At 47.1% G+C, this 22,685-nt stretch overlaps 1 protein-coding gene across 1 annotated transcript in view; it reads right to left on the reverse strand.

Moving 5' to 3' along the window:
- LOC117379826 (neurobeachin-like) overlaps window positions 1-22,685 on the reverse strand; it is a 398,145-nt gene that overhangs the window by 266,046 nt on the left and 109,414 nt on the right. Inside the window, 6 exon segments of the mRNA XM_055226208.1 lie at window positions 472-564; window positions 3,725-3,822; window positions 4,850-4,912; window positions 5,803-5,882; window positions 12,209-12,377; window positions 21,773-21,925. Of these exon segments, the coding sequence (XP_055082183.1) occupies window positions 472-564; window positions 3,725-3,822; window positions 4,850-4,912; window positions 5,803-5,882; window positions 12,209-12,377; window positions 21,773-21,925 (656 nt within the window).

A 22,685-nucleotide genomic window follows, 5' to 3' on the forward strand; every position in this document is an offset into this window, starting at 1 on the left:
AGTATTTTATTTTTTTATGTTTTTGTCTTTTTTTGGGATTGTACGTGCTTAGACCTACTTAAATGATGATGTAGTTCTATTTTAGACCAAATTTAAAACTAGATTAGACCTGGAAATAGTCCTGGTTTAGATCTGGTGTTACTGGTACTCGGAAGGCCAAATATTTCCTTAGGTGGTGAAAAGTTTGAGATCCACTACTCTAAAATAGCAAAAACAAATCTTAAAAAGGAGGCAGACTGAATACAGAGACACGGATACACAGATTACTCAAACATGACTGAATGAAACAAAATACCACTCCAGTTCTGATTTTGACAGCTGTACCACGGTTAAAAGCTTAAGTGTGTCATTTTAGGCACTTAAACAGCAGAAAGAAGCCAGGACTGAGATGGAATACACAATATTGTTTCTTGTATACCACTTCTACCCCTTCCTCTCCTTCACTCTCCATGTAATCACAGCCTTACTCACTTGTGTCCCAAATGCTGCAGGAAATAGCCAAGCGCTTTCAGGGAGTGGACTTGAATGTTCTGGCTTTCGGACGACAGCAGTTTGTAGATCACTCTGAAACACAAACACACACACATCACAAACAAGAACTGGCACAAGCATACGGGGTGATAGGCTAATCTATGCTGCGCTAACAGCCACTTTACCCCCGAGCAGGACACATTAGGGCTGAATGAATGTGCTAATGACTGCAGCCCACTACCAGGGTAAGAAAGTGGTGACCAGGGAATTTCTGGGTACTAGATTTCACAATAATGTTTCATATTAAAGGAATCATGATGAAATCATAAAACTGCACAAAAATCTATGGAGCTCAACAGTGACCGCCCGCCCCAAGGTTCTGTAAGTACATTTCCAATTCATTTTTCTCATAGATTTAAAGGTCTTATAATAAACAACGTGGACTCTTGTGAGCTTTAAGCCATGTTATGATGCCGTTTCCCCCTCAAAAACATACCTTAAGCTGTGTTTTGTTACATTCACACATGTTTGAGAAACCCTTTATTATTAGTCTGTCTACATCTCCAAACCTCAAAATGCTCTGTTCCACCTTGTAATGTCATGAAGTGGCTCCTTAGTAGCTCCTTTAACCTTTTGTTCAATAGAGACTAGCAATTCCAGGGTTAAAATCATCCATCCATCCATTTTCTTCCACCCGGAGCCGGGTTGCAGGTTAAGCAGGGACTCCTAGACTTTCCTCACCGTAGACAGATCCTCCAGCTCCTCCGGTGGGATCTTAAGACGTTCCCAGGCCTGCTGAGAGACATAGTCCCTCCAGTGTGTCCTGGGTGTTCCCCGGGGCCTCCATGCACGGAACATCTTCCTGGGATTGATCCAGGAGGCATCCTGAGCAGATGCCCGTGCCACCTCAGCTGGCTCCGCTCAACGTGAAGGAGCAGCGGCTCTACTCCGAGCTCCTCCTGTGTGACCGAGCTCCTCACGCTATCTCTCAGGGAGCGGCCACCCACCCTGCGGAGGAAGCCGATTTTGGCCGCTTGTATCCGAGATCTTGTCCTTTTGATCATTACCCAGCGATATACCATAGGTGAGGATAGGAACGTAGATTGACCGGTAAATCAAGCGATTCGCCTTTCGACTTCCCTCACTCCTGAACAAGACCCCGAGATACTTGATCTCCTCCACTTGAGGCAGAAACTCCCCACCCACCTGAAGAGGGCAAGCCACCTTTTTCCGGTCGAGAACCATGGCCTCGGATTCGGAGGAGCTGATTCTCATCCCAGCCGCTTCACACTTGGCTAAAAACCGCCCCAGTGCCTGCTGCAGATCCTGGCTCGAAGAGGCCATTAGGACAACATTAGCAGCGATGACATCTTGTGGTTCCGAACCGGACCCACTCCAGCCCCTGACTGCGTCTAGAAATTCTGTCCATAAATATAATGAACAGAACCAGTGACAAAAGGCAGCTCTGGCAGAGTCCAACATGCGCTGGGAACAGGTCTGACCTACTGTCGGCAATGCGAACACAGCTCCTGCTCCGGTCATACAGGTACTGGACAGCCCTTAGCAAAGAGCCCCGGATCCTATACTCCCGGAGCACCCCCCAAATGACATCATGAGGGACGCGGTTGAATGCCTTCTCCAGATCCACAAAACACATGCGGACTGGTTGGGCAAACTCCCATGAACCCTTGAGGACCCAGTGGAGAGTATAGAGCTGGTCCAGTATTCCACAACCAGGACGAAAACCACACTGCTCCTCCTGAATGTGAGGTTCGACTATTGGACGGATTTTCCTCTCCAGTACCCTGGAATAGACCTTACCGGGAAGGAGGAGGAGTGTGATTCCTCTCTTCCTCTGTAATTGGAACACACCCTCTTATACAGAGAGACCACCACCCTGGTCTGCCAGTCCAGTGGTACCGTCTCCGACCGCCACGCGATGTTGCAGAGACGTGTCAGCCAAGACAGCCCCACAACATCCAGAGACTTAAGGTATTCGGGACTCGTCCACCCCCGGGACCTTGCCACCGAGGAGCTTGCTAACCACCTCAGTGTCTTCAGCCAGGGTGATGGACGAGTCCCTAGTCTTCCTCCTCGGAAGACGTGATGGTGGGATTGAGAAGATCCTCAAAGTATTCCTTCTACTGTCGGGTTAAAATCATCAAAATGATTTTAGTGAAGGTCTATGGAGTTGAAATACACAGTGGAGCACTTCCTGTATTATCATATGACATTACAAGGTGGAACAGAGCATTTTCTGTTTGGGAGAAGAACTGAGCCTAAATATGGAGGGTTTGTGTGGTTTGTGTGTTAAACATGTGTGAATGAAACAAAATACAACCTCAGGTATGTTTGATGAGGAAACAACATTATAACACAGGTTAGAAAATAGTGTAATATCAGCCTTTGAATAAATAACATTTTAAAGTAGTGGTTGCTTCAATACCTTTTTTTATCTAATCTGATACCAAGGCCAAGTATTGGACCTTAGTGTACTCACCGATACAATTACCAATCCAATACCACAGAGTGTGAAGAAATAGACAGAAGCTACTCAATTTTGTTACAGTACAAAAATAAAAGTCTGTCTCTAAAGAACATCTAGAAGAATAAATAAGATCTTGAGACTAGTGTCAGAGTCAGATGTATAATGGTTCTGATGATGAGTGCTGATTTAAGCACTTTTACTTTCAAATTGAGCACATGGATAATTATGCAGAGTAAACAAAGTTTGTGTTATTTGTTTGTGTTTGCGCTATTATAGTGTTAGCGCTGTTATGGTGTTAGCTCTGTTGTCGTGTTAGCGCTGTTGTCGCGTTAGCGCAGTTGTAGTGTTAGCGCAGTTGTCAGGCTGCATTTGCCGTAGTTATTTTACTTAAGTTCAGCGTCCACTCCAAAGGCTAAATGAAGGTATCAAAGAGGACACACACGCCTTTTCTGTCATTAGAGTGTTTTAATACGCTAATGACAGAAATCACTAAATCACTAAATTACTCAATTACCCAGAGTGCAGCATTCCAGCAATCACATCTCCATGAAGCAGGTGATGGACTCATCAGAAAAGTTAAAGTGCCCCTTTAACTTTTTGAGCGTCATTTGAATCTGAATCAAAAATATTTACTAACAGCACATTTATGATGACTACAAAATATGATCTGAAGGGCTGCAGAAAACAAGATCATTTAGTGAACTTCAGCCACTCAAAAGCTGACAGTGACAAACCCTGTAAGTGTAAAGAATGTATGCCACTTACCTGATCCCATGTGTGTGGTCAAATGCAGGGACCATAGAGGCTGGATGCTCTGACATGAGGGCTACCACCATCTGCAGAACGTCCAGCAGATTATCATCCTGCAGATATGAATACAAACTGGAATACATCAATACTACACAATACTGTAACATGTATACATCAGAAATTGGGCCAACAGTGACCATCTGTGCCCATGGTCCCTCAGACCCTCAGAAGTAACTATTGAAATAAAGAAACATAAATGAAAAAGGGTGTCCAAACCACAGACTGTATAAATCTCTGGACATAGCTAACCTATTAGCCGCTATGTTCCATATAGGAAGTGAGCATGGGCACGCTTTTGGCTCCATCAACTGGCTCCAATTCACAAAACACGGTCACAATTCACAATTGTCCCTCCCTGTAACTGCTGCAGTGAGCCTCATCATTTTGGTCTTAAAATATTTGCATTACCCCGCTCTACATGATCCTGGCATTTTTATTTCACTATTGTGTTTGTAAATCAAGATATGAACATTAGTAACAGACAAATCCGGTGCCTTCTTTCCCCCAAGGTCACACCCGCTAGCATTAGCAACAGGTTTGATTGACAGCGTTGCTAAGCGCCCACTTCCTCCTAAACCAGTGGTGCAGGTGGAAACGGGCATTACCTTCAACAGCCTGGCTCCGGATTGGCTCTTTGGTTGCTATGATACTCACGGTCAGAATTCCAAATATGGAACTGGCACCAAACTGGCCTCTATAACTGCTAGTCTCAATGAGCTTCATTTGACTGGAACTGAACTCTGTGGGTGACTGACATCACACTCACTTAATCCATTTTTGTAAACAGACTATGGTCCAAACTTTTGACTGGTCGTGTGAGTGTAATGCCACAGAATACAGGCAGCCCAAAGAAAGGCATGCTTATATTTCTGTCCTGTTTTTAACTGCCACTGTCTTTATTGTCAGCCAAATACAAGAATAACCTCATAGTAACTTGATTGGACCCAGGAGAGACACATATTTGGCTTATCAGCTGAGAAAACCTAAATGACCCAAGGGTTATCATCACTGTGGCTCCAGTCTCCCCTGAAGTGAACAGAGGGCAGACAAACATGGACCATGACTGAACCTGGGGCCTACCTCCTGCATCGTTAAAAGATAGTTCACAAGGCACTGCACCTCGTCCTCCTTTACTCCACCGTCCTGAAAAAAGACAAAGATAAGTATTCAACAGGGAATGAAACCTTACAAAAAAGGTAAAGAGGGGTTATTACACTTCTAGGGTATTAAAGAAGGTTTTTTTTTTTTACTTCTATGGGCTATTAAAGAGGGGGTATTTGACTTCTATTTGGTATTACAGAGGGGGTATTTTACTTCTATGTGGTATTAACTGCTACCACATAACATTTAAATCACCATGTTACCTTTTCTTATCTTAAAAATGCTATATTCACCAAAATTGAATTGTTGTATGGGAGCATGGGTGACGATGGCATCTAAAGCATGTTTTTGATGAAGGAACAACGTTGTAGCATGGTAAAAAGCTCCATCGATTTTGCATAATACCCCTCTTTAAAAAATACAATTGGGCTTTGAATAAAACATAATTTATATGAGACTAGATTAATTTTCCTCAGAAGTGATAATAAATTTAGTAGAGACCTTTTAGGACCTGCTGAAAAATCTCTTCATGACAAAAAGAGCAGCACTTTATTTTTTCATAAATTACCCTGCAAATTGTTGCTTAAAAGTTTTAAAGGGGCAGCAGAAGGGGCGTTTGCAGTTATGTATACGCATTAAAGGTGCACTGTGTACATATTCTCCTGATCTCCATGGAGATGTTATGGCTTTGTCTTTCTATTTTCCACAGTGTGACATTAAACCGATTTAGCTTGCACTGATCCAATTAGTTTAATGCCATACTGTGGAGCATTACAAAAAAAAAAAGCAGGCATCTCCCTAGATCCAAGTAGGTTGTTTACTCTTTTCCAGAAAGTTTAAATTTAAACCCTTATTACACTTTGGTAAGACTATGGTTAAAAGCTGACCAAAAACAAAACCCTGACAGTATTCTGGAGTATTCCAGTGATGACCTTTAGGAGGAGCTGTTTAAGAAAGAGCAGCATGGATGCCCGCAGACACATGACTTCCTTCTGGGTAGGTCTGGGTCCATCTGCAGAAGAGAGGAGAATGACAGAGCAAACATTTAGGTAAATCATTTTAAATGTCTAGACACTTGCTGTAAAATGTAGTTTGTAAATGAAAGTACTGGTGACGTCTTAAAGCCCAAATATATGAATAAAAAGATGGCAGGAGACACATTAATGCCATCAAACATAAACTGATCACATTCTATTCAAATACACTATACACATATACATTCTATACAAGTAAATAATGCCTTTAGTAGAGAATAATGAGCTGAGAGGGGTTTATTGCCTGAAATTGCCTTTGTTCTGACCTCTCCAAATTAAAATCATCACCACTATTGAACCCTCAGTAGTAAATGCACTAGTTTGGGGTCTTTGTAAAGATATAGTATTATCTTTACATAGTTTTACCCACAGGTGTCAGAATAACTGTAAGTTTGTCTGCTGAGCATTTATACACTTTGGAACACACATTAAAAAAAAAAAATCTCATCCTCGTCAAAACATTTTTGTGAAAATGAAGGTGTAGAAAGCTGCAGTAGGGAGCTGGGGCCAAAAATACACTATATCTCAACTGACAAGATTGTTGACCACTTACATTTCAAATTTGAGGTCAATACCTATAAAAATGAGAGTTTTACAATCATTTTATCATGAGTAAGTCCAGGCCTCTCCAAACCTATCCGAATGAAGACATTTGGAGAACGTTTGGAAAAAGTGCAATAACTTTTGATGTTTCAACCCACAGACATCAGTTAGGCTCTACTGAAAACTCACACTGAGAGGAATCTGTATCTGCACACCCAGCTGCTCTATTACTGTACATTTATATATCATATCAAAACACAATATAAAATGTATATTTGTATATAAAATACAGTCAAAACAAGTGCTATGGGTCAAAATAAATATATATTTACAAACCACACACTGCAAACAATCAACAAACACACACACACACGTCAAAATGTAAACAAACACAAACTGTAAACTAAGAAAACACTGTACATGATTGTACAGTGAGACAGTCATTCTGCAACAGTGGCTCAGTGGTTAGAGCTTTCTGTCATTGTGTCCTTAGTTCTGTCATTGTGTCCTTAGGCAAGACTCTTCACCCAAGTGGTGTGTGCGTGATGATTGGTGCTAATGCTAATGATTACACATGATACACATTTGACCCACAATTAAGTTAATAGCAGAATAAACCACGCTTACTGATCAGGAACAGCATCCAGTCCATCAAATCATAAGGTCCTCTGCTCCTCAGTCCATCATGAGATCTTCACTCGGTTCCACGAACCGCTCCGGGTCCGAGATGCCTCTAGTTTAACTTGTACAAACATCCACAGTGTCCTCAGTCGCGTACTTCCTTTGTTTTGTCCTTTTCGTCATGTTTAAAACGCAAAACCTCTGCGTAAAATTACGCAATACGCGCGCGTAATTTTATGCGCTTATCTTTATATCCAGTCTTGTCTTTTTACGCGGGCAGAAAACTCCGTCTGTTTACAGTAAACCACTGCATGTCATGTATCAGCGTGTTCCGCAGTTCATGGGCTTTAACAGGAAAACATCACTAAACGTGTGTAATGTAAGAGCTTGATTCTACAAGGGGGACAGTGGGGCATACTCTTCCACTCATCTGTAGCTCTCATTCACTGTCCGCGGCTCCAGTAACCCACAGCCCCCACCTTATTGGCCAACTTTGGTGTCAATCACAAGCTAACAAGTTTGTTTTGCACTGAGGAATAAAGTTGGCACTGTCAGAAGTTTATTATGCCTGAAACTGACAAAAGAAATGCAGAGAAGTGACGGAACAGATTTCACTTTCCTGCAGCAGATTGGACATGGAGGCTCTACATAATTTCTTCACTGGATTATATTCTCTGGACCTTTATGGAACGAATGAGACCAACTTTGTGTGAATATGTTTATGTTTGACAGAACCAGAGCTCTCAATGGTAAGTGAAGTCCAAATCCACATTTCTGACTTCTCTGTAAAAACGGCTTTCCTGTCAGCACTGTGGTGATTAGGGGTCCGCCCGCGGGCCGTCGGAACGTTCAGTGGTTAAGTTGTCGGCGCTCAAGAATAATGCTTCAAAATAAACGATTGTTCAGACTCAGATAATAAATACAACGGAAATAATTAATTATTTCTTGGACGGCCGGTGGCCCGGTACCAATTGATCCACGGACCGGTACCGGTCCACGGCCCGGTGGTTGGGGACCACTGGTATAGATAATATACATGCAAAAGTAGACCAAACAGCAATGGCTAATTCAACCCCTTGACCTAGACTTTTAACAATAAATATTAGTGTATCAAAAATCAGATACCCATTGATACTAAAATGAATATTGAAACTAGAGCAGGTATTGATACTAAAAAGTCTCAGTGACAGGACAGCAATGAACATTTCCTGAATATCTTTCGAATGATCTTGAGCTGTATCAGAACAACTATAAGACCACATAGACTAGTATATGTCCATAGACCACTATGGAACCTACCTGGACGACTGAGGGATTACACAGATATAAGTCCACATGGGAATGTAAAAGAAAGAACTACCATTTAATGCTGAAAATCACATTCTATTGTCTAAAGAAAGAGTATCACGTCTGTTCCTTAGTATTGCAATAGAGAAACATTTTAGTATCATGAAAACACTCGTTCTTAGAGGTTTGTTACTTTTTTTTTCAATTTATTTGTCTTTTTTTTTTTTTTTTTTTTAAACAAATAAAAATGTACTTTGTCATTTAAGACACACAAAAAACATTAGAACTCTGCTCCAAACCACATGCTGTGACGTTTTACTGAGAATTGGCTGTAGACTTTGTATTAAAAAGACCCGAGTGTTTTGCATTGTTCAAGAAAACGTTTTGAATCAGTTGCTGTATGCCCTGTAAGTGTACTGGAGCAGAGAGGGGCCATTGTTGAGCTGAAGAGCTGTGGACCTGTCAGTATATAGGTGTAAACAGCACATGAGCTGCACCCTTTGTGATGGTGCAGTCTGTGTAATTGGCCTGGTGCAGAGTGAAGAAATGCAGACCAGGAAGAATAAAAAGGAACAAAAGTATTTGGTCTCCTCCAGTGCATTCTTACAGAGAGTATAAATGTGCATATATACATGTACATGTATAATATATACTGTGATGTCCAGTCTCACAGTACCAAATGATTAACAAATATCAGCCACACTGAAAATCTTTTATGACCTACTGTCCTTTATCTTTATCTATAAGCTTAGATTTCCCGAGTCCATCCTAGAGACTGTATATATACGTAAGTGGACATAGCTAACTTGCTAGCCAGCCTGTTCCAAATAGGAAGTGATCCTGGGCACACTTTCCGTTCCATTCACTCCAATTCAGTTTACACTGAAAAACCATCACCCCTCTCTCTGTAACTGCTGCTGTCAGGCTCATTATTTTGGTCTTAAAATGTTTGTATTAACCTGCTCTACATGATCCTGGGGGTTTCATTTAGCTATTATGTTCATAAATCAAGATATGAAGATTAAAGTTGCTCCTGCTAGCGTTAGCGTTGACTGATAGCGTTGGTACAAGAAGGGGCGTCAACAGCTTCGCTCCAGATTGGCTCTTTGGTTGCAATGAATTCCAAATGTGGAACTCAGATGCAAATTCACCCCTATAACTGCTAGAATGAGTTTCATTTGCCTGGAGCTGAACACTATGGGTTACGTCACACTCACTTAGTCCACTTTATACAGTATGTGGTCTGCCTCATGTCCCACCTTAACTTCAACAGGTATCAATACTGAAAAATATAAATATGTTGGCCTATATATCGGGCCAATATTTAATATCAGCTGTCGGCCTTAAATCTCGAGCAGAGAGAGATATTTAGTTTGGGTGGATCAGCTGTCTAAATAATATACATAAAGCTTTATTTGAGTTTGTAGTAAATTTAAATTTGATCATTTTGGGGAAATAATAAAAATCGTCCCTACATATCGGCAGAGCTCATCAGCCATTGGTCTCTCTGGAACTAAACTAAACTAAATCATATCTAAAGGAGTGCTGCAAGAAGCATAAATGTTCAAATCAAATCATGACTCCAGTGTCCTCTCTAGAGTTAACACGCCTGGACTCCACAGTGTCCTCTCTAGAGTTAACATGCCTGGACTCCACACTGTCCTCTCTAGAGTCAAACCACCTGGACTCCATAGTGTCCTCTCTAGAGTTAACATGCCTGGACTCCACAGTGTCCTCTCTAGAGTTAACATGCCTGGACTCCACACTGTCCTCTCTAGAGTCAAACCACCTGGACTCCATAGTGTCCTCTCTAGAGTTTAAGAGTCTGGACTCCGAACTGTCCTCTCTAGAGTTAATGCATCTGGACGAGTGCACTGTATAAATTTAAATTGCAAATCAAATTTAAATTGTAAATTCAAAAATGCTAATTTAAAGTGCTAGCTCTAGTTCATCGGAGTTCTTGGAGTTCCTCTGCTTATAGTCTCTCAAACCTCAGGAGAGATAAGTGCACATACCTCTCCTTATTTAATTACTACACCAGCTTGGTACGAACACACAGAATCTCTAATGAAACACATACATTCACTCTACAAACTTGCTCAAGGTAACTTACTCCAAATGCCCTGAGTAGACTGACAGAAGTGAGGCAGGTCATATTAGCAGCCTTGCTTTCTTCAGCTGTGGCTACAGAAATGGTAACAGTAGTGTCCAAAAAGCACAAAAATTACATGCATTATTTTATTATTATTAGTAGTAGTAGTGGTAGTAGTAGTAGTAACAGTAGTAGTAGTAGTAGTAGTAGTAGTAGTAGTAGTAGTAATAGTAGTAGTAGTAGCAATGGTAACGGTAGCAGTAGTACTAGTAGTAGCAGTAGTAGTAGCAGTAGTACTAGTAGTAGTAGTAGCAGCAGCAGTAGTACTAGTAGTAGTAGTAGCAGTAGTACTAGTAGTAGTAGCAGTAGTAGCAGACAGAAGTGTACCGTGAGGGAGGGCGTGGGACAGAGGAAGATAAGGTGAAGAGTTATGACCACTGCGCAGTGAGGACCCTTAGACTCAGTGATGCATGACTTTAATTCTGTTGCATTTGTTTACGAGTGGACTAAGAATATCGTCTAATGAGATATAACATGTCAGAGGAGACATATTAGTTTAGTTTAGCTGTGAGCTTTTTTTAAACTTTGAAAATCTTGTGCCTTCTAGTTTTAAAATCCAGAAGTATGTAGTATTAAGAACAGAAGATTGAAAACAAAAACAGTCCTCTAAGTGGTATGATTGAACACGTGTATGTCTGCATGCATGTGTGTGTCTGCTTGTGTGTGCGAGCATGTGTGTGTGTGCCTGAGAGTATGTGTGTGATGGAGGACAAAGACAAAGATGAGCTGCCACACCACTGCTGATGAATGCAGAGGCCCTGGTGGAATTACCTCCCACAGGGGCATTTATTTTAGAGAGGGACCTGACAGAGTTTGGGCTCCTCACAAACTCTGGGAAAGGAGGAGATTACAACTGACCTTTATAGTTTTAAGAATTAATTGGTTCAGAGATGGGTACAGGTAACTGCAGCTGTACAAAGTCTTGTATTCACCTTATTCTCCAAGTTTTTGTGAGAGCCACCATCGTCATTGGAGTTGTGTTATTTTGCATGGGGCTGCCAATCTTGACAGCAAATTGATACTTTGCAGCTGTTGTCATCACCATTCCTTGGGGGTGTGATGCTGCTCTGTCTGAGGTTTGTTAGACTTGAATCTGAGCTTGGTTTACCACAATACCAGAAAAGCTGCTTTAGTTGGAACTACAACAGGTGAGATGATTTGCTCTCTTAAAAAATTAGTCACAAGCTAGCTAGCATTAGCTAACAGGACCATGGATGCTGGGACTGATCACAGGCTCCTGAAAATGTGCCCTTTTCTATTTTTTCTTGAGTTTTCATCTAATCTCATCTCATCATCTTTTTCATCTTAAAACTTATTTGACAGTGTCTGCCAATTTCTCCATCATTGTGTCATCATGGTAACTACAGAACATTCCACCACAGAGGTACATGCAGCCCCTTATGTAACGTTTCTGGGCATCTCCATGCTATTAAGAAAGATAACCACAGCCTAAACTCCAAGCCCAATTTAAACTTGATATTAATTCCATGAACCTAGCTCAAGATGTAGAGATGTTATACCTACAATATGTAATAATGCCATACTGTGGAACATTTGGAGCAAAGCAATAACATATCCATAGAGACGTGCATCACACTAATGAAAGAAAAGTGACAGCTTTAGCAGAGCACTCCTCTCAAATGTACCCAGACGTCTGTTTAGATTGATTTAGTGTAGGCCTGATCATGTGACTGAACTCACCGAGCCCCTTGGCTGTAATGGCGCTGGTGAGCGTGGGATCACAGGCCCAGTAGTAAAACATGAGAGCATGCATGAGCTGCTGTACCGTGCCCAGCCTACGGATGGAGCTAGAGAGGGAGTAGAAGCCCATGAACTCAGAGGACAGGTAGGTGTAGAGAGACTGCTGCACCTGGGGAGGAAACACAAATACGATTACTGTGATTATTTTAGTATCATTTATCCACTCTGCAAACTGTAGCCAAAGTCACCCTGAGGCAGACTGTGGGAGTGACTCTTGTGTGCTGACTCAGATCACCACCAAAACCACAAACATCCATCCATCCATTTTCTTCCGCTTATCTGGGGCCAGGTCGCGTGGGCAGCAGTCTAAGCAGGGACTCTCAGACTTCCCTCACCCTGGACACGTCCTCCAGCTCCTCCGGTGGGACCCCAAGGTGTTCCCAGGCCAGCCGAGAGACATAGTCCCTTCAGCGTGTCCTGGGTCTTCCCCGGGGCCTCCTCCTGGTGGGACATGCCCAGAACACCTCCCTAGGGAGGCATCTAGGAGGCATCCTGAGCAAATGCCCGAGCCACCTCAACTGGTTCCTCTCGACGTGAAGGAGCAGCGGCTCTACTCCGAGCTCCTCCCATGTGACCGAGCTCCTCACCCTATCCCTAAGGGTGGGCCTGGCCAACCTACGCAGGAAACCCATTTCAGCCGCTTGTATCCGCGACCTTGTCCTTTCGGTCATTTGCCTTTGGACTCAGCTCCTTCTTTACCACAACGGACCGATACAGCAACCGCATCACTGCAGACGCTGCACCGATCCACCGGTCAATCTCACGTTCCATCCTTCCCTCACTCGTGAACAAGACCCTGAGATACTTGAACTCCTCCACTTGAGGCAGAGACTCACCACCCACCCGGAGAGGGCAAACCACCTTTTTCCAGTCGAGAACCATGGCCTCAGATTTGGAGGAGCTGATTCTCATCCCAGCCGCTTCACACACGGCTGCAAACCGCCCCAGTGCCTGCTGCAGGGCCTGGCTTGAAGAAGCCATCAGGACAACATCATCTGCAAACAGCAGAGATGAAATCCTGTGGTTCCCAAACCAGACCCCCTCCGGCCCCTGGCTGCACCTAGAAAATCTGTCCATAAATATAATGAACAGGACCGGTGACAAAGGGCAGCCCTGGCAGATCCAACATGCACTGGGAACAGGTCTGACTTACTGCCGGCAATGTGAACACAGCTCCTGCTCCGGTCATACAGGGACCAGAAAGCCCTTAGCAAAGAGCCCCGGACTCCATACTCCCAGAGCACCCCCCAAAGGACACCACGAGGGACACGGTCGAATGCCTTCTCCAGATCCACAAAACACATGTGGACTGATTGGGCAAACTCCCATGAACCCTCAAGGACCCGATGGAGAGTATAGAGCTGGTCCAGTGTTCCGCGACCAGGACGAAAACCACACTGCTCCTCCTGAATCCGAGGTTCGACTATCAGTCGGATTCTCCTCTCCAGTACCCTGGAATAGACCTTACCGGGAAGGCTGAGGAGTATGATTCCCCTGTAATTGGAACACACCCTCCGGTCCCCCTTTTTATACAGAGGGACCACCACCCCGGTCTGTGATTCAACAGGTACTGTCCCCGACCACCACGCGATGTTGCAGAGACGTGTCAGCCAAGACAGTCCAACAACATCCAGAGACTTGAGGTACTCAGGACGGATCTCGTCTACCCCCGGAGCCTTGCCACCGAGGAGCTTGCCAACCACCTCGGTGACTTCAGCCAGGGTGATGGACGAGTCCGCCTCCAGGTCCCCAGTTTCTGCTTCCTCCTCGGAAGACGTGACAGTGGGATTGAGAAGATCCTCAAAGTATTCCTTCCACCACCGACAACATCCCGTCGAGGTCAGCAGCTCTCCACCCGCACTGTAAACAGTGTTGGTGAAGCACTGCTTCCCCCTCCTGAGGCGTCGAACGGTTTGCCAGAATCTCTTTGTCCGATAGTCCTCCTCCATGGCCTCCCCGAACTCCTCCCAACCCCGAGTTTTTGCCTCTGTGACTGCCCGAGCCGCGGCCCGCTTGGCCCATCGGTACTCATTAGCTGCCTCAGGAGTCCCACGAGCCAACAAGGCTCGATAGGACTCCTTCTTCAGCCTGACAGCATCCCTTACTTCCGGTGTCCACCACCGGGTTCAGGGATTGCCGCCGCGACAAGCACCGCAGACCTTACGACCACAACTACGAGCAGCCGCATCGACAATAGAGGTAGAGAACATGGCCCTCTCAGACTCCATGTCCCCAGCCTCCCCCGGGATCAGGGAGAAACTCTCCCGGAGGTGTGAGTTGAAGACCCCCCTGACAGAGGGCTCAGCCAGATGTTCCCAGCAGACCCTCACAATGCGCTTGGGCCTGCCAGGTCTGTCCGGCTTCCTCCTCCGCCAGCGGATCCAACTCACCACCAGGTGCTGATCAGTTGACAGTTCAGCCCCTCTCTTCACCCGAGTGTCCAAGACACGTGGCCGGAGATCAGATGACACGACAACAAAGTCGATCATCGACCTCTGACCTAGAGTTTCCTGGTGCTACGTGCACCGATGGACACCCTTGTGCTTGAACATGGTGTTTGTTATGGACAAACTGTGACTAGCACAGAACTCCAATAACAAAGCACCACTCGGGTTCAGATCGGGGAGACCATTCCTCCCAATCACGCCACTCCAAGTGTCACTGTCATTACCCACGTGGGCATTGAAGTCCCCCAGGAGAACAACGGAGTCCCCGATTGGTGCACTGTCTAGTACCCCTCCCAGGGACTCCAAGAAGGCCGGGTATTCCGCACTGCTGTTTGGCCCGTAGGCCGACACAACAGTGAGAGACCTGTCCCCGACCCGAAGGCGCAGGGACGCGACCCTCTCGTTCACCGGGGTGAACTCCAACACGTGGCGGCTGAGCTGTGGGGCAATGAGCAAGCCCACACCAGCTCGCCGCCACTTCCCGCGGGCAACGCCAGAGAAATGGAGAGTCCAACCCCTCTCAAGGAGTTGGGTTCCAGAGCCCAAGCTGTGCATGGAGGTGCGGCCGACTATATCTAGCCGGCAATGCTCAACCTCCCGCACAAGCTCAGGCTCCTTCCCCCCCAGCAAGGTGACATTCCATGTCCCCAGAGCTAGTCTCCATGTCCGGAGATCCGGTCGTCGAGGTTCCCGCCTTCGACTGCCGCCCGGATCTCTCTGCACCCGCCCCTCATGGCTCCTCCCGCAGGTGGTGGGTCCACGGGAGGATGGCCCCACGTCGTTCCTTCGGTCAGACCCGTCTCCAAGGACCTGTTTGCCATGGGTGACCCTACCAGGGGCATGACGCCCCCGACAACATAGCTCCCAGGATCATTCGGGTGCTCAAACCCCTCCACCACGTTAAGGTGGTGGGTCAGGGAGGGGAAAACCACAAACAACTTCACACAATATAGGTGGGCTATGTGTCTTCACCAGGCACAAAGACAGGCTCAAGTGCAGACCAAACTGATGGCGAACTGAGGGTGAACTGAGGGTTCACTCAAGTTTTAAAGGGGAGCAAAGATAATACGCAAACATTAAGTGTCATATTTAGGTGCGTTACCGGGGCCCCACCCTGGAGCCAGGCCTGGGGTGGGTGCTCGGCAGCGAGCGCCTGGTGGCCGGGCCTTTCCCCACGGGGCCCGGTCGGGCCCAGCCCGAAGAAACGACGTGGGGCCATCCTCCCGTGGACCCACCACCTGCGGGAGGAGCCATGAGGGGCGGGTGCGGAGAGATCCGGGCAGCAGTCGAAGGCGGGGACCTCGACGACCGGATCTCCGGACATGGAGACTAGCTCTGGGGACATGGAATGTCACCTCGCAGGGGGGGAAGGAGCCTGAGCTTGTGCGGGAGGTTGAGCATTACCGGCTAGATATAGTCGGCCTCACCTCCACGCACAGCTCGGGCTCTGGAACCCAACTTCTTGAGAGGGGTTGGACTCTCCATTTCTCTGGCGTTGCCCGTGGGGAGCGGCGGCGAGCTGGTGTGGGCTTGCTCATTGCCCCACAGCTCAGCCGCTGTGTGTTGGGGTTCACTCCGGTGAACGAGAGGGTCGCGTCCCTGCGCCTTCGGGTCGGGGACAGGTCTCTCACTGTTGTGTCGGCCTACGGGCCTAACAGCAGTGCAGAGTACCCGGCCTTCTTGGAGTCCCTGGGAGGGGTACTAGACAGTGCACCAACCGGGGACTCCGTTGTTCTCCTGGGGGACTTCAACGCCCATGTGGGTAACGACAGTGACACTTGGAGGGGCGTGATTGGGAGGAACGGCCTCCCCGATCTGAACCCGAGCGGTGTTTTGTTATTGGACTTCTGTGCTAGTCACAGCTTGTCCATAACAAACACCATGTTCGAGCACAAGGGTGTCCATCGGTGCACATGGCACCAGGACACTCTAGGTCGGAGGTCGATGATCGACTTTGTTGTCGTGTCATCTGACCTCCGACCACGTGTCTTGGACACTCGGGTGAAGAGAGGGGCTGAGCTGTCAACTGATCACCACCTGGTGGTGAGTTGGATCCGCTGGCGGAGGAGGAAGCCGGACAGACCTGGCAGGCCCAAGCGCATTGTGAGGGTCTGCTGGGAACGTCTGGCGGAGCCCTCTGTCAGGGGGGTCTTCAACTCCCACCTCCGGGAGAGCTTCTCCTTGATCCCGGGGGAGGTTGGAGACATGGACTCCGAGTGGGCCATGTTCTCCACCTCTATTGTCGATGCGGCTGCTCGTAGCTGTGGTCGTAAGGTCTGTGGTGCTTGTCGCGGCGGCAATCCCCGAACCCGGTGGTGGACACCGGAAGTAAGGGATGCCGTCAAGCTGAAGAAGGAGTCCTATCGAGCCTTGTTGGCTCGTGGGACTCCTGAGGCAGCTGATGAGTACCGGCTGGCCAAGCGTGCCGCGGCTCGGGCAGTCACAGAGGCAAAAACTCGGGGTTGGGAGGAGTTCGGGGAGGCCATGGAGGAGGACTATCGGACGGCCTCAAAGAGATTCTGGCAAACCGTCCGACGCCTCAGGAGGGGAAAGCAGTGCTTCACCAACACTGTTTACAGTGCGGGTGGAGAGCTGCTGACTTCGACTGGGGATGTTGTCAGGCGATGGAAGGAATACTTTGAGGATCTCCTCAATCCCACTGTCACGTCTTCCGAGGAGGAAGACGTGAGTCCGCCTCTGGGTCCGCCTCTGGGACCCAGAGGCGGACTCATCCATCACCCTGGCTGAAGTCACTGAGGTGGTTGGCAAGCTCCTCGGTGGCAAGGCGAGATCCGTCCTGAGTACCTCAAGTCTCTGGATGTTGTGGGACTGTCTTGGCTGACACGTCTCTGCAACATCGCGTGACGGTCGGGGACAGTACCTGTGGAATGGCAGACCGGGGTGGTGGTCCCTCTGTATAAGAAGGGGGACCGGAGGGTGTGTTCCAATTACAGGGGAATCACACTCCTCAGCCTTCCCGGTAAGGTCTATTCCAGGGTACTGGAGAGGAGAATCCGACCGATAGTCGAACCTCGGATCCAGGAGGAGCAGTGTGGTTTTCGTCCTGGTCGTGGAACACTGGACCAGCTCTATACTCTCCATCGGGTCCTCGAGGGCTCATGGGAGTATGCTCAACCAGTCCACATGTGTTTTGTGGATCTGGAGAAGGCATTCGACCGTGTCCCTCGTGGTGTCCTTTGGGGGGTGCTCTGGGAGTATGGGGTCCGGGGCTCTTTGCTAAGGGCTGTCCGGTCCCTGTATGACCGGAGCAGGAGCTGTGTTCGCATTGCCGGCAGTAAGTCAGACCTGTTCCCAGTGCATGTTGGACTCCGCCAGGGCTGCCCTTTGTCACCGGTTCTGTTCATTATATTTATGGACAGAATTTCTAGGCGCAGCCAGGGGCCGGAGGGGGCCTGGTTTGGGAACCACAGGATTTCATCTCTGCTGTTTGCAGATGATGTTGTCCTGATGGCTTCTTCGAGCCAGGACCTGCAGCAGGCACTGGGGCGGTTTGCAGCCGAGTGTGAAGCGGCTGGGATGAGAATCAGCTCCTCCAAATCCGAGGCCATGGTTCTCGACCGGAAAAAGGTGGTTTGCTCTCTCCGGGTGGGTGGTGAGTCTCTGCCCCAAGTGGAGGAGTTCAAGTATCTCGGGGTCTTGTTCACGAGTGAGGGAAGGATGGAGCGTGAGATTGACAGGCGGATCGGTGCAGCGTCTGCAGTGATGCGGTCGCTGTATCGGTCCGATGTGGTAAAGAAGGAGCTGAGCCGGAAGGCGAAGCTCTCGATTTACCGGTCAATCTACGTTCCTACCCTCACCTATGGTCATGAGCTTTGGGTAATGACCGAAAGGACAAGATCGCGGATACAAGCGGCTGAAATGGGCTTCCTCCGCAGAATGGCCGGGCGCACCCTTAGGGATAGGGTGAGGAGCTCAGTCACACGGGAGGAGCTCGGAGTAGAGCCGCTGCTCCTACACGTTGAGAGGAACCAGCTGAGGTGGCTCGGGCATCTGCTCAGGATGCCTCCTGGACGCCTCCCTAGGGAGGTGTTCTGGGCATGTCCCACCGGGAGGAGGCCCCGGGGAAGACCCAGGACACGTTGGAGGGACTATGTCTCTCGGCTGGCCTGGGAACGCCTTGGGGTCCCACCGGAGGAGCTGGAGGACGTGTCCGGGGTGAGGGAAGTCTGGGAGTCCCTGCTTAGACTGCTGCCCTCGCGACCCGGCCCCGGATGAGCGGAAGAAAATGGATGGATGGATGGATTTAGGTGCCTGAAATGAAGAGCGAACACTTTTAATTGAGGCTGTTCTACACTCTTCTGCCCCCTGTAGACCCGGACCTGCATAAACAAAGTATGCAATGCCAGTAAGAAGAATCAAACCATCAACTCCTGGGTCAGTGGGCAAAATTTTTACCAAGCTGAGGAAAGGGTTGTCTTGTCCCAGGACACAACAACAGCATTCATCTGTTTCATCTGGGACTGAACTGCCAACCTGTGGGTCAGTGGGACTAACCACTTTATCAATGATGTTTATGCCGTGAGCAGGATTTGAACCACCAACCTTCAGATCAGAAGATGAAAACTCTGCTACTGTCACCTCACAGTACAGATGTGCTCCACCTTGTGGTGTCATTAAGTGGTAGTTTTCAAGTTGACAGCTCCTTTTACCTTTAGTCCAGTAGAGATTGGCAGTTCCAAGGCTGAAATCAACCAAATGATTCTAGTGACGGTGTATGAAGTTTAAAAAGCACAGTGGGGCACTTCCTGTATACCACATGACATCACAAGGTGGAACACAGTGTTTTCTGTTTGAGAAAAGAACTCAACCTAAATATGCAATTGCATTATTATTATTATTATTATTATTATTATTATTATTATTATACCTGTCAATACTGGTATCAGATATCGGTGCTGATACAAAAAAAATTAGCTACACCAGATATCAGCTTCCAAATATTGGTTCAGTTAATATCTTGGTTGGACATATACACTGATGTAATACGACTATTTACTGGTTGTAGTTGGCTCAGAAAGTCTTACAATGTTTGAACTTTTATTTATACAAACTTGTTATGCCATTACTTGAGAGTAACATATAGACGCTTCAGGCATTAGGATAAGCGTTGCAGTTTTGTAATTTTTAGTAAGCAGTTATATTGAAATTGTATCAAAATTGAAAAAGGGGGATGGGTGCATCACTAAAACGCCAAACACTAACAAGCCCGTTCATATAACACTCTTTATTGAATGCAGTGCAGTAGCTCCCCTTAGAAGCAATCTTTATCCCTGGCCGGTGCAGATGGTGCCATGTTCTGTAGAGGGCAGAGCTAATGGAGATGGTTCCCTTGGCCCCAGGCAGGAGTGCCCACTGACCCCACATGAGTCACCCCATAACTGCTACTCTGTTCAGCCCACAGAAGTAATTACCACAGACCTGAACAGAATGCTAAACCAGCGCTTCACTGTGCAGCCTATAGCATATTACATCGTACACTCATGATGAGCGGAGATGACGGGGATGAAAGAGGCTGGGGTCACTGCGAGGAACAAGGCTGTGAGACACCTTCATTAAGTCATAGTAAAAACAGCCCAGTCTAAGTAAAATTAGACACTGGATCTGGTTTGAAATGTTTGATGTGATAATCTCCACACTCTATTACTGTAGCCACAGGTGTCCTGGGACAGACTGATGGAAGTGAGGCTGTCAATATGCGCTATCAGACCGTCCACCAATACATATGCATGCACACACACATCACACATATGCACACACACATGCACGGGGACACACATCACACGCACGCACACACACACATTCATACTGGACAAGGTGAGTAAAGTGTCTTGCCAAAGGACACAACAAAACCCTGCTGCCCCACTGTGTCACCTGGTATTCCTAAAGGTCTTCCATCCAATTACTGACCAGGCCCCATCCTATTTAGTCATAACAGAACACTTATATTCAGATGTACTTATCATGTGTTTGAGTTTTGGATGGGTCACACAACCTAACCGTGTCCCCAGTGACAAGGTAAAAATGTTCAAATCAAATAGATTTCACTCATAATTATTGTAATGCTAATTTATTTGTAATTTCAAAAAACATGTTTGGTGTTTTGGTTCTCAGAAAATAGAATGAGCCTCACATGAGTCTCTCAATTGGTTTGCCAGTTGCTAATCTCCAGTTGGTTAAACCTAAAATAACGATGATGATGATCTGAATGGTCACTACCTAAACCCCATCACCTGCAGCCAATCATGAATCAGTGCTAGTGCAGCCTCTGCAGCTCAGTGAGTGAATTCTGGAGGTTCTTTCACATGAGGCCTGTCCATATACTGAGAATGAGACACATTTGTTTACCTTTTTAGAACATTAAGAGCACAGCCTATATACAGTTCCTTTTAAAATTGAAAATAATAAACTGTGTAAATTCGGTACACAGCCATCCAGACAAAAAAATAGTTGAATAGTAAAGAGTACACTATTAAACAGTGATACCAGCTCTGTCCAGCATTCAGTCTCCAGCAGTAAAAGCAGCACTAGCCGTCTTCAAAGCTGATTCACAGACCCACTGTCCCTCATCCTGCTCCGGGTTCAGGGCTCTCCACAGACACTTAAACTTATGTGGTTCTGTTATTTATTCATGGGGAGTCCAGCCCATCCTGCGCTCTCTGCCACACTGCACACTGATCCTGTGAGAGCCCAGACCCTTTGCCCATGCTTCATTATGTAAAGTACAGAGGGATTCTGAAGTAGAAAAGCAGCTGGCAAAATGAGAGCAAGAAATGAACTGGAAGCAGTGTGAAAGTCAAAGACTACAACATGACATCTATGTATCGGTACAACATTAACAAACATAGACCTTTTAAAAGTGATTCAAATTCTGTAATGAAGGAAAAAGTGAAGCATGAAACTTAAAAGGGGAGTATTATGCATTTCTCCGACGTTCTAACGCTGTTCCCTCACCTGTGATGATAAGATAAGATAATGCTGTTATGTAACTCGCCCTATAATGACACAAGTGCATTTGATTTACCGGATTTTCTCTGACCTGAGCTGGTGTGTGTATCCAGAGGGCGCTGTTGAGCAGGATATGGTCACACAGCTGTTTGAGGAGAGCAGCTCCATGTGGAAGAGTGTCCAGGTACTTGGCAAAGGACAGGAAGTACTCCAGAATGGAAATGCTGAGGTGCTCACGGGAGGACTGCAGGAGATGAGGAGATGAGGAGACAAGGAAGCACAGAGGCAAGGGGGCAAGGAGACAAGGAGATGGGGAGGCAAGGAGGCAAGGGAGGCAAGGAGATAAGTGGAAGGGGAGACAGGAAGGCAAGGGGATGAGGGATAGAGGAGACCAGGAGGCCAGGAAGCAGAGAGGCAAGGGGACAAGGAGAGAAGGAGACAAGGAGTTAGGGCTTTTAGTAGCAGTACTTAGCAGCAGCACGCGGGGGCAGCAGTCTAAGCAGGGACTACCAGACTCCTCCCACCCCAGACATGTGCTCCAGCTCCTCCGGTGGGACCCCAAAGCGTTCCCAGGCCAGCCGAGAGACAGAGTCCCTCCAGCGTTTACTGGGTCTTCACTGGGGCCTCCGCGATCTTGTCCTTTCGGTCATGAACCAGAGCGCAAGATGATAGGTGAGGGTAGGAACGTAGATTGACCGGTAAATCGAGAGCTTTGCCTTTCGACTCAGCTCCTTCTTTATCACAACATACTGATACACCGACAGCATCACTGCAGACACTGCACCGATCCGCCTGCCAATCTCACACTCCATCCTTCCCTCACTTGTGAACAAGACCCTGAGATACTTGAACTCCTCCACTTGAGGCAGAGAATCACCACTCACCCAGAGAAGGCAAACCACCTTTTTCCGGTCAAGAACCATGCCCTCGGATTTTAAGGAGATGATTCTCATCCCAGCCTCTTCACACTCGGCTGCAAACCGCCCCAGTTCCTGTTGCAGGTC

Source organism: Periophthalmus magnuspinnatus, chromosome 13 (genome assembly GCF_009829125.3).
Source record: "Periophthalmus magnuspinnatus isolate fPerMag1 chromosome 13, fPerMag1.2.pri, whole genome shotgun sequence".
Lineage (NCBI taxonomy): Eukaryota > Metazoa > Chordata > Actinopteri > Gobiiformes > Gobiidae > Periophthalmus > Periophthalmus magnuspinnatus.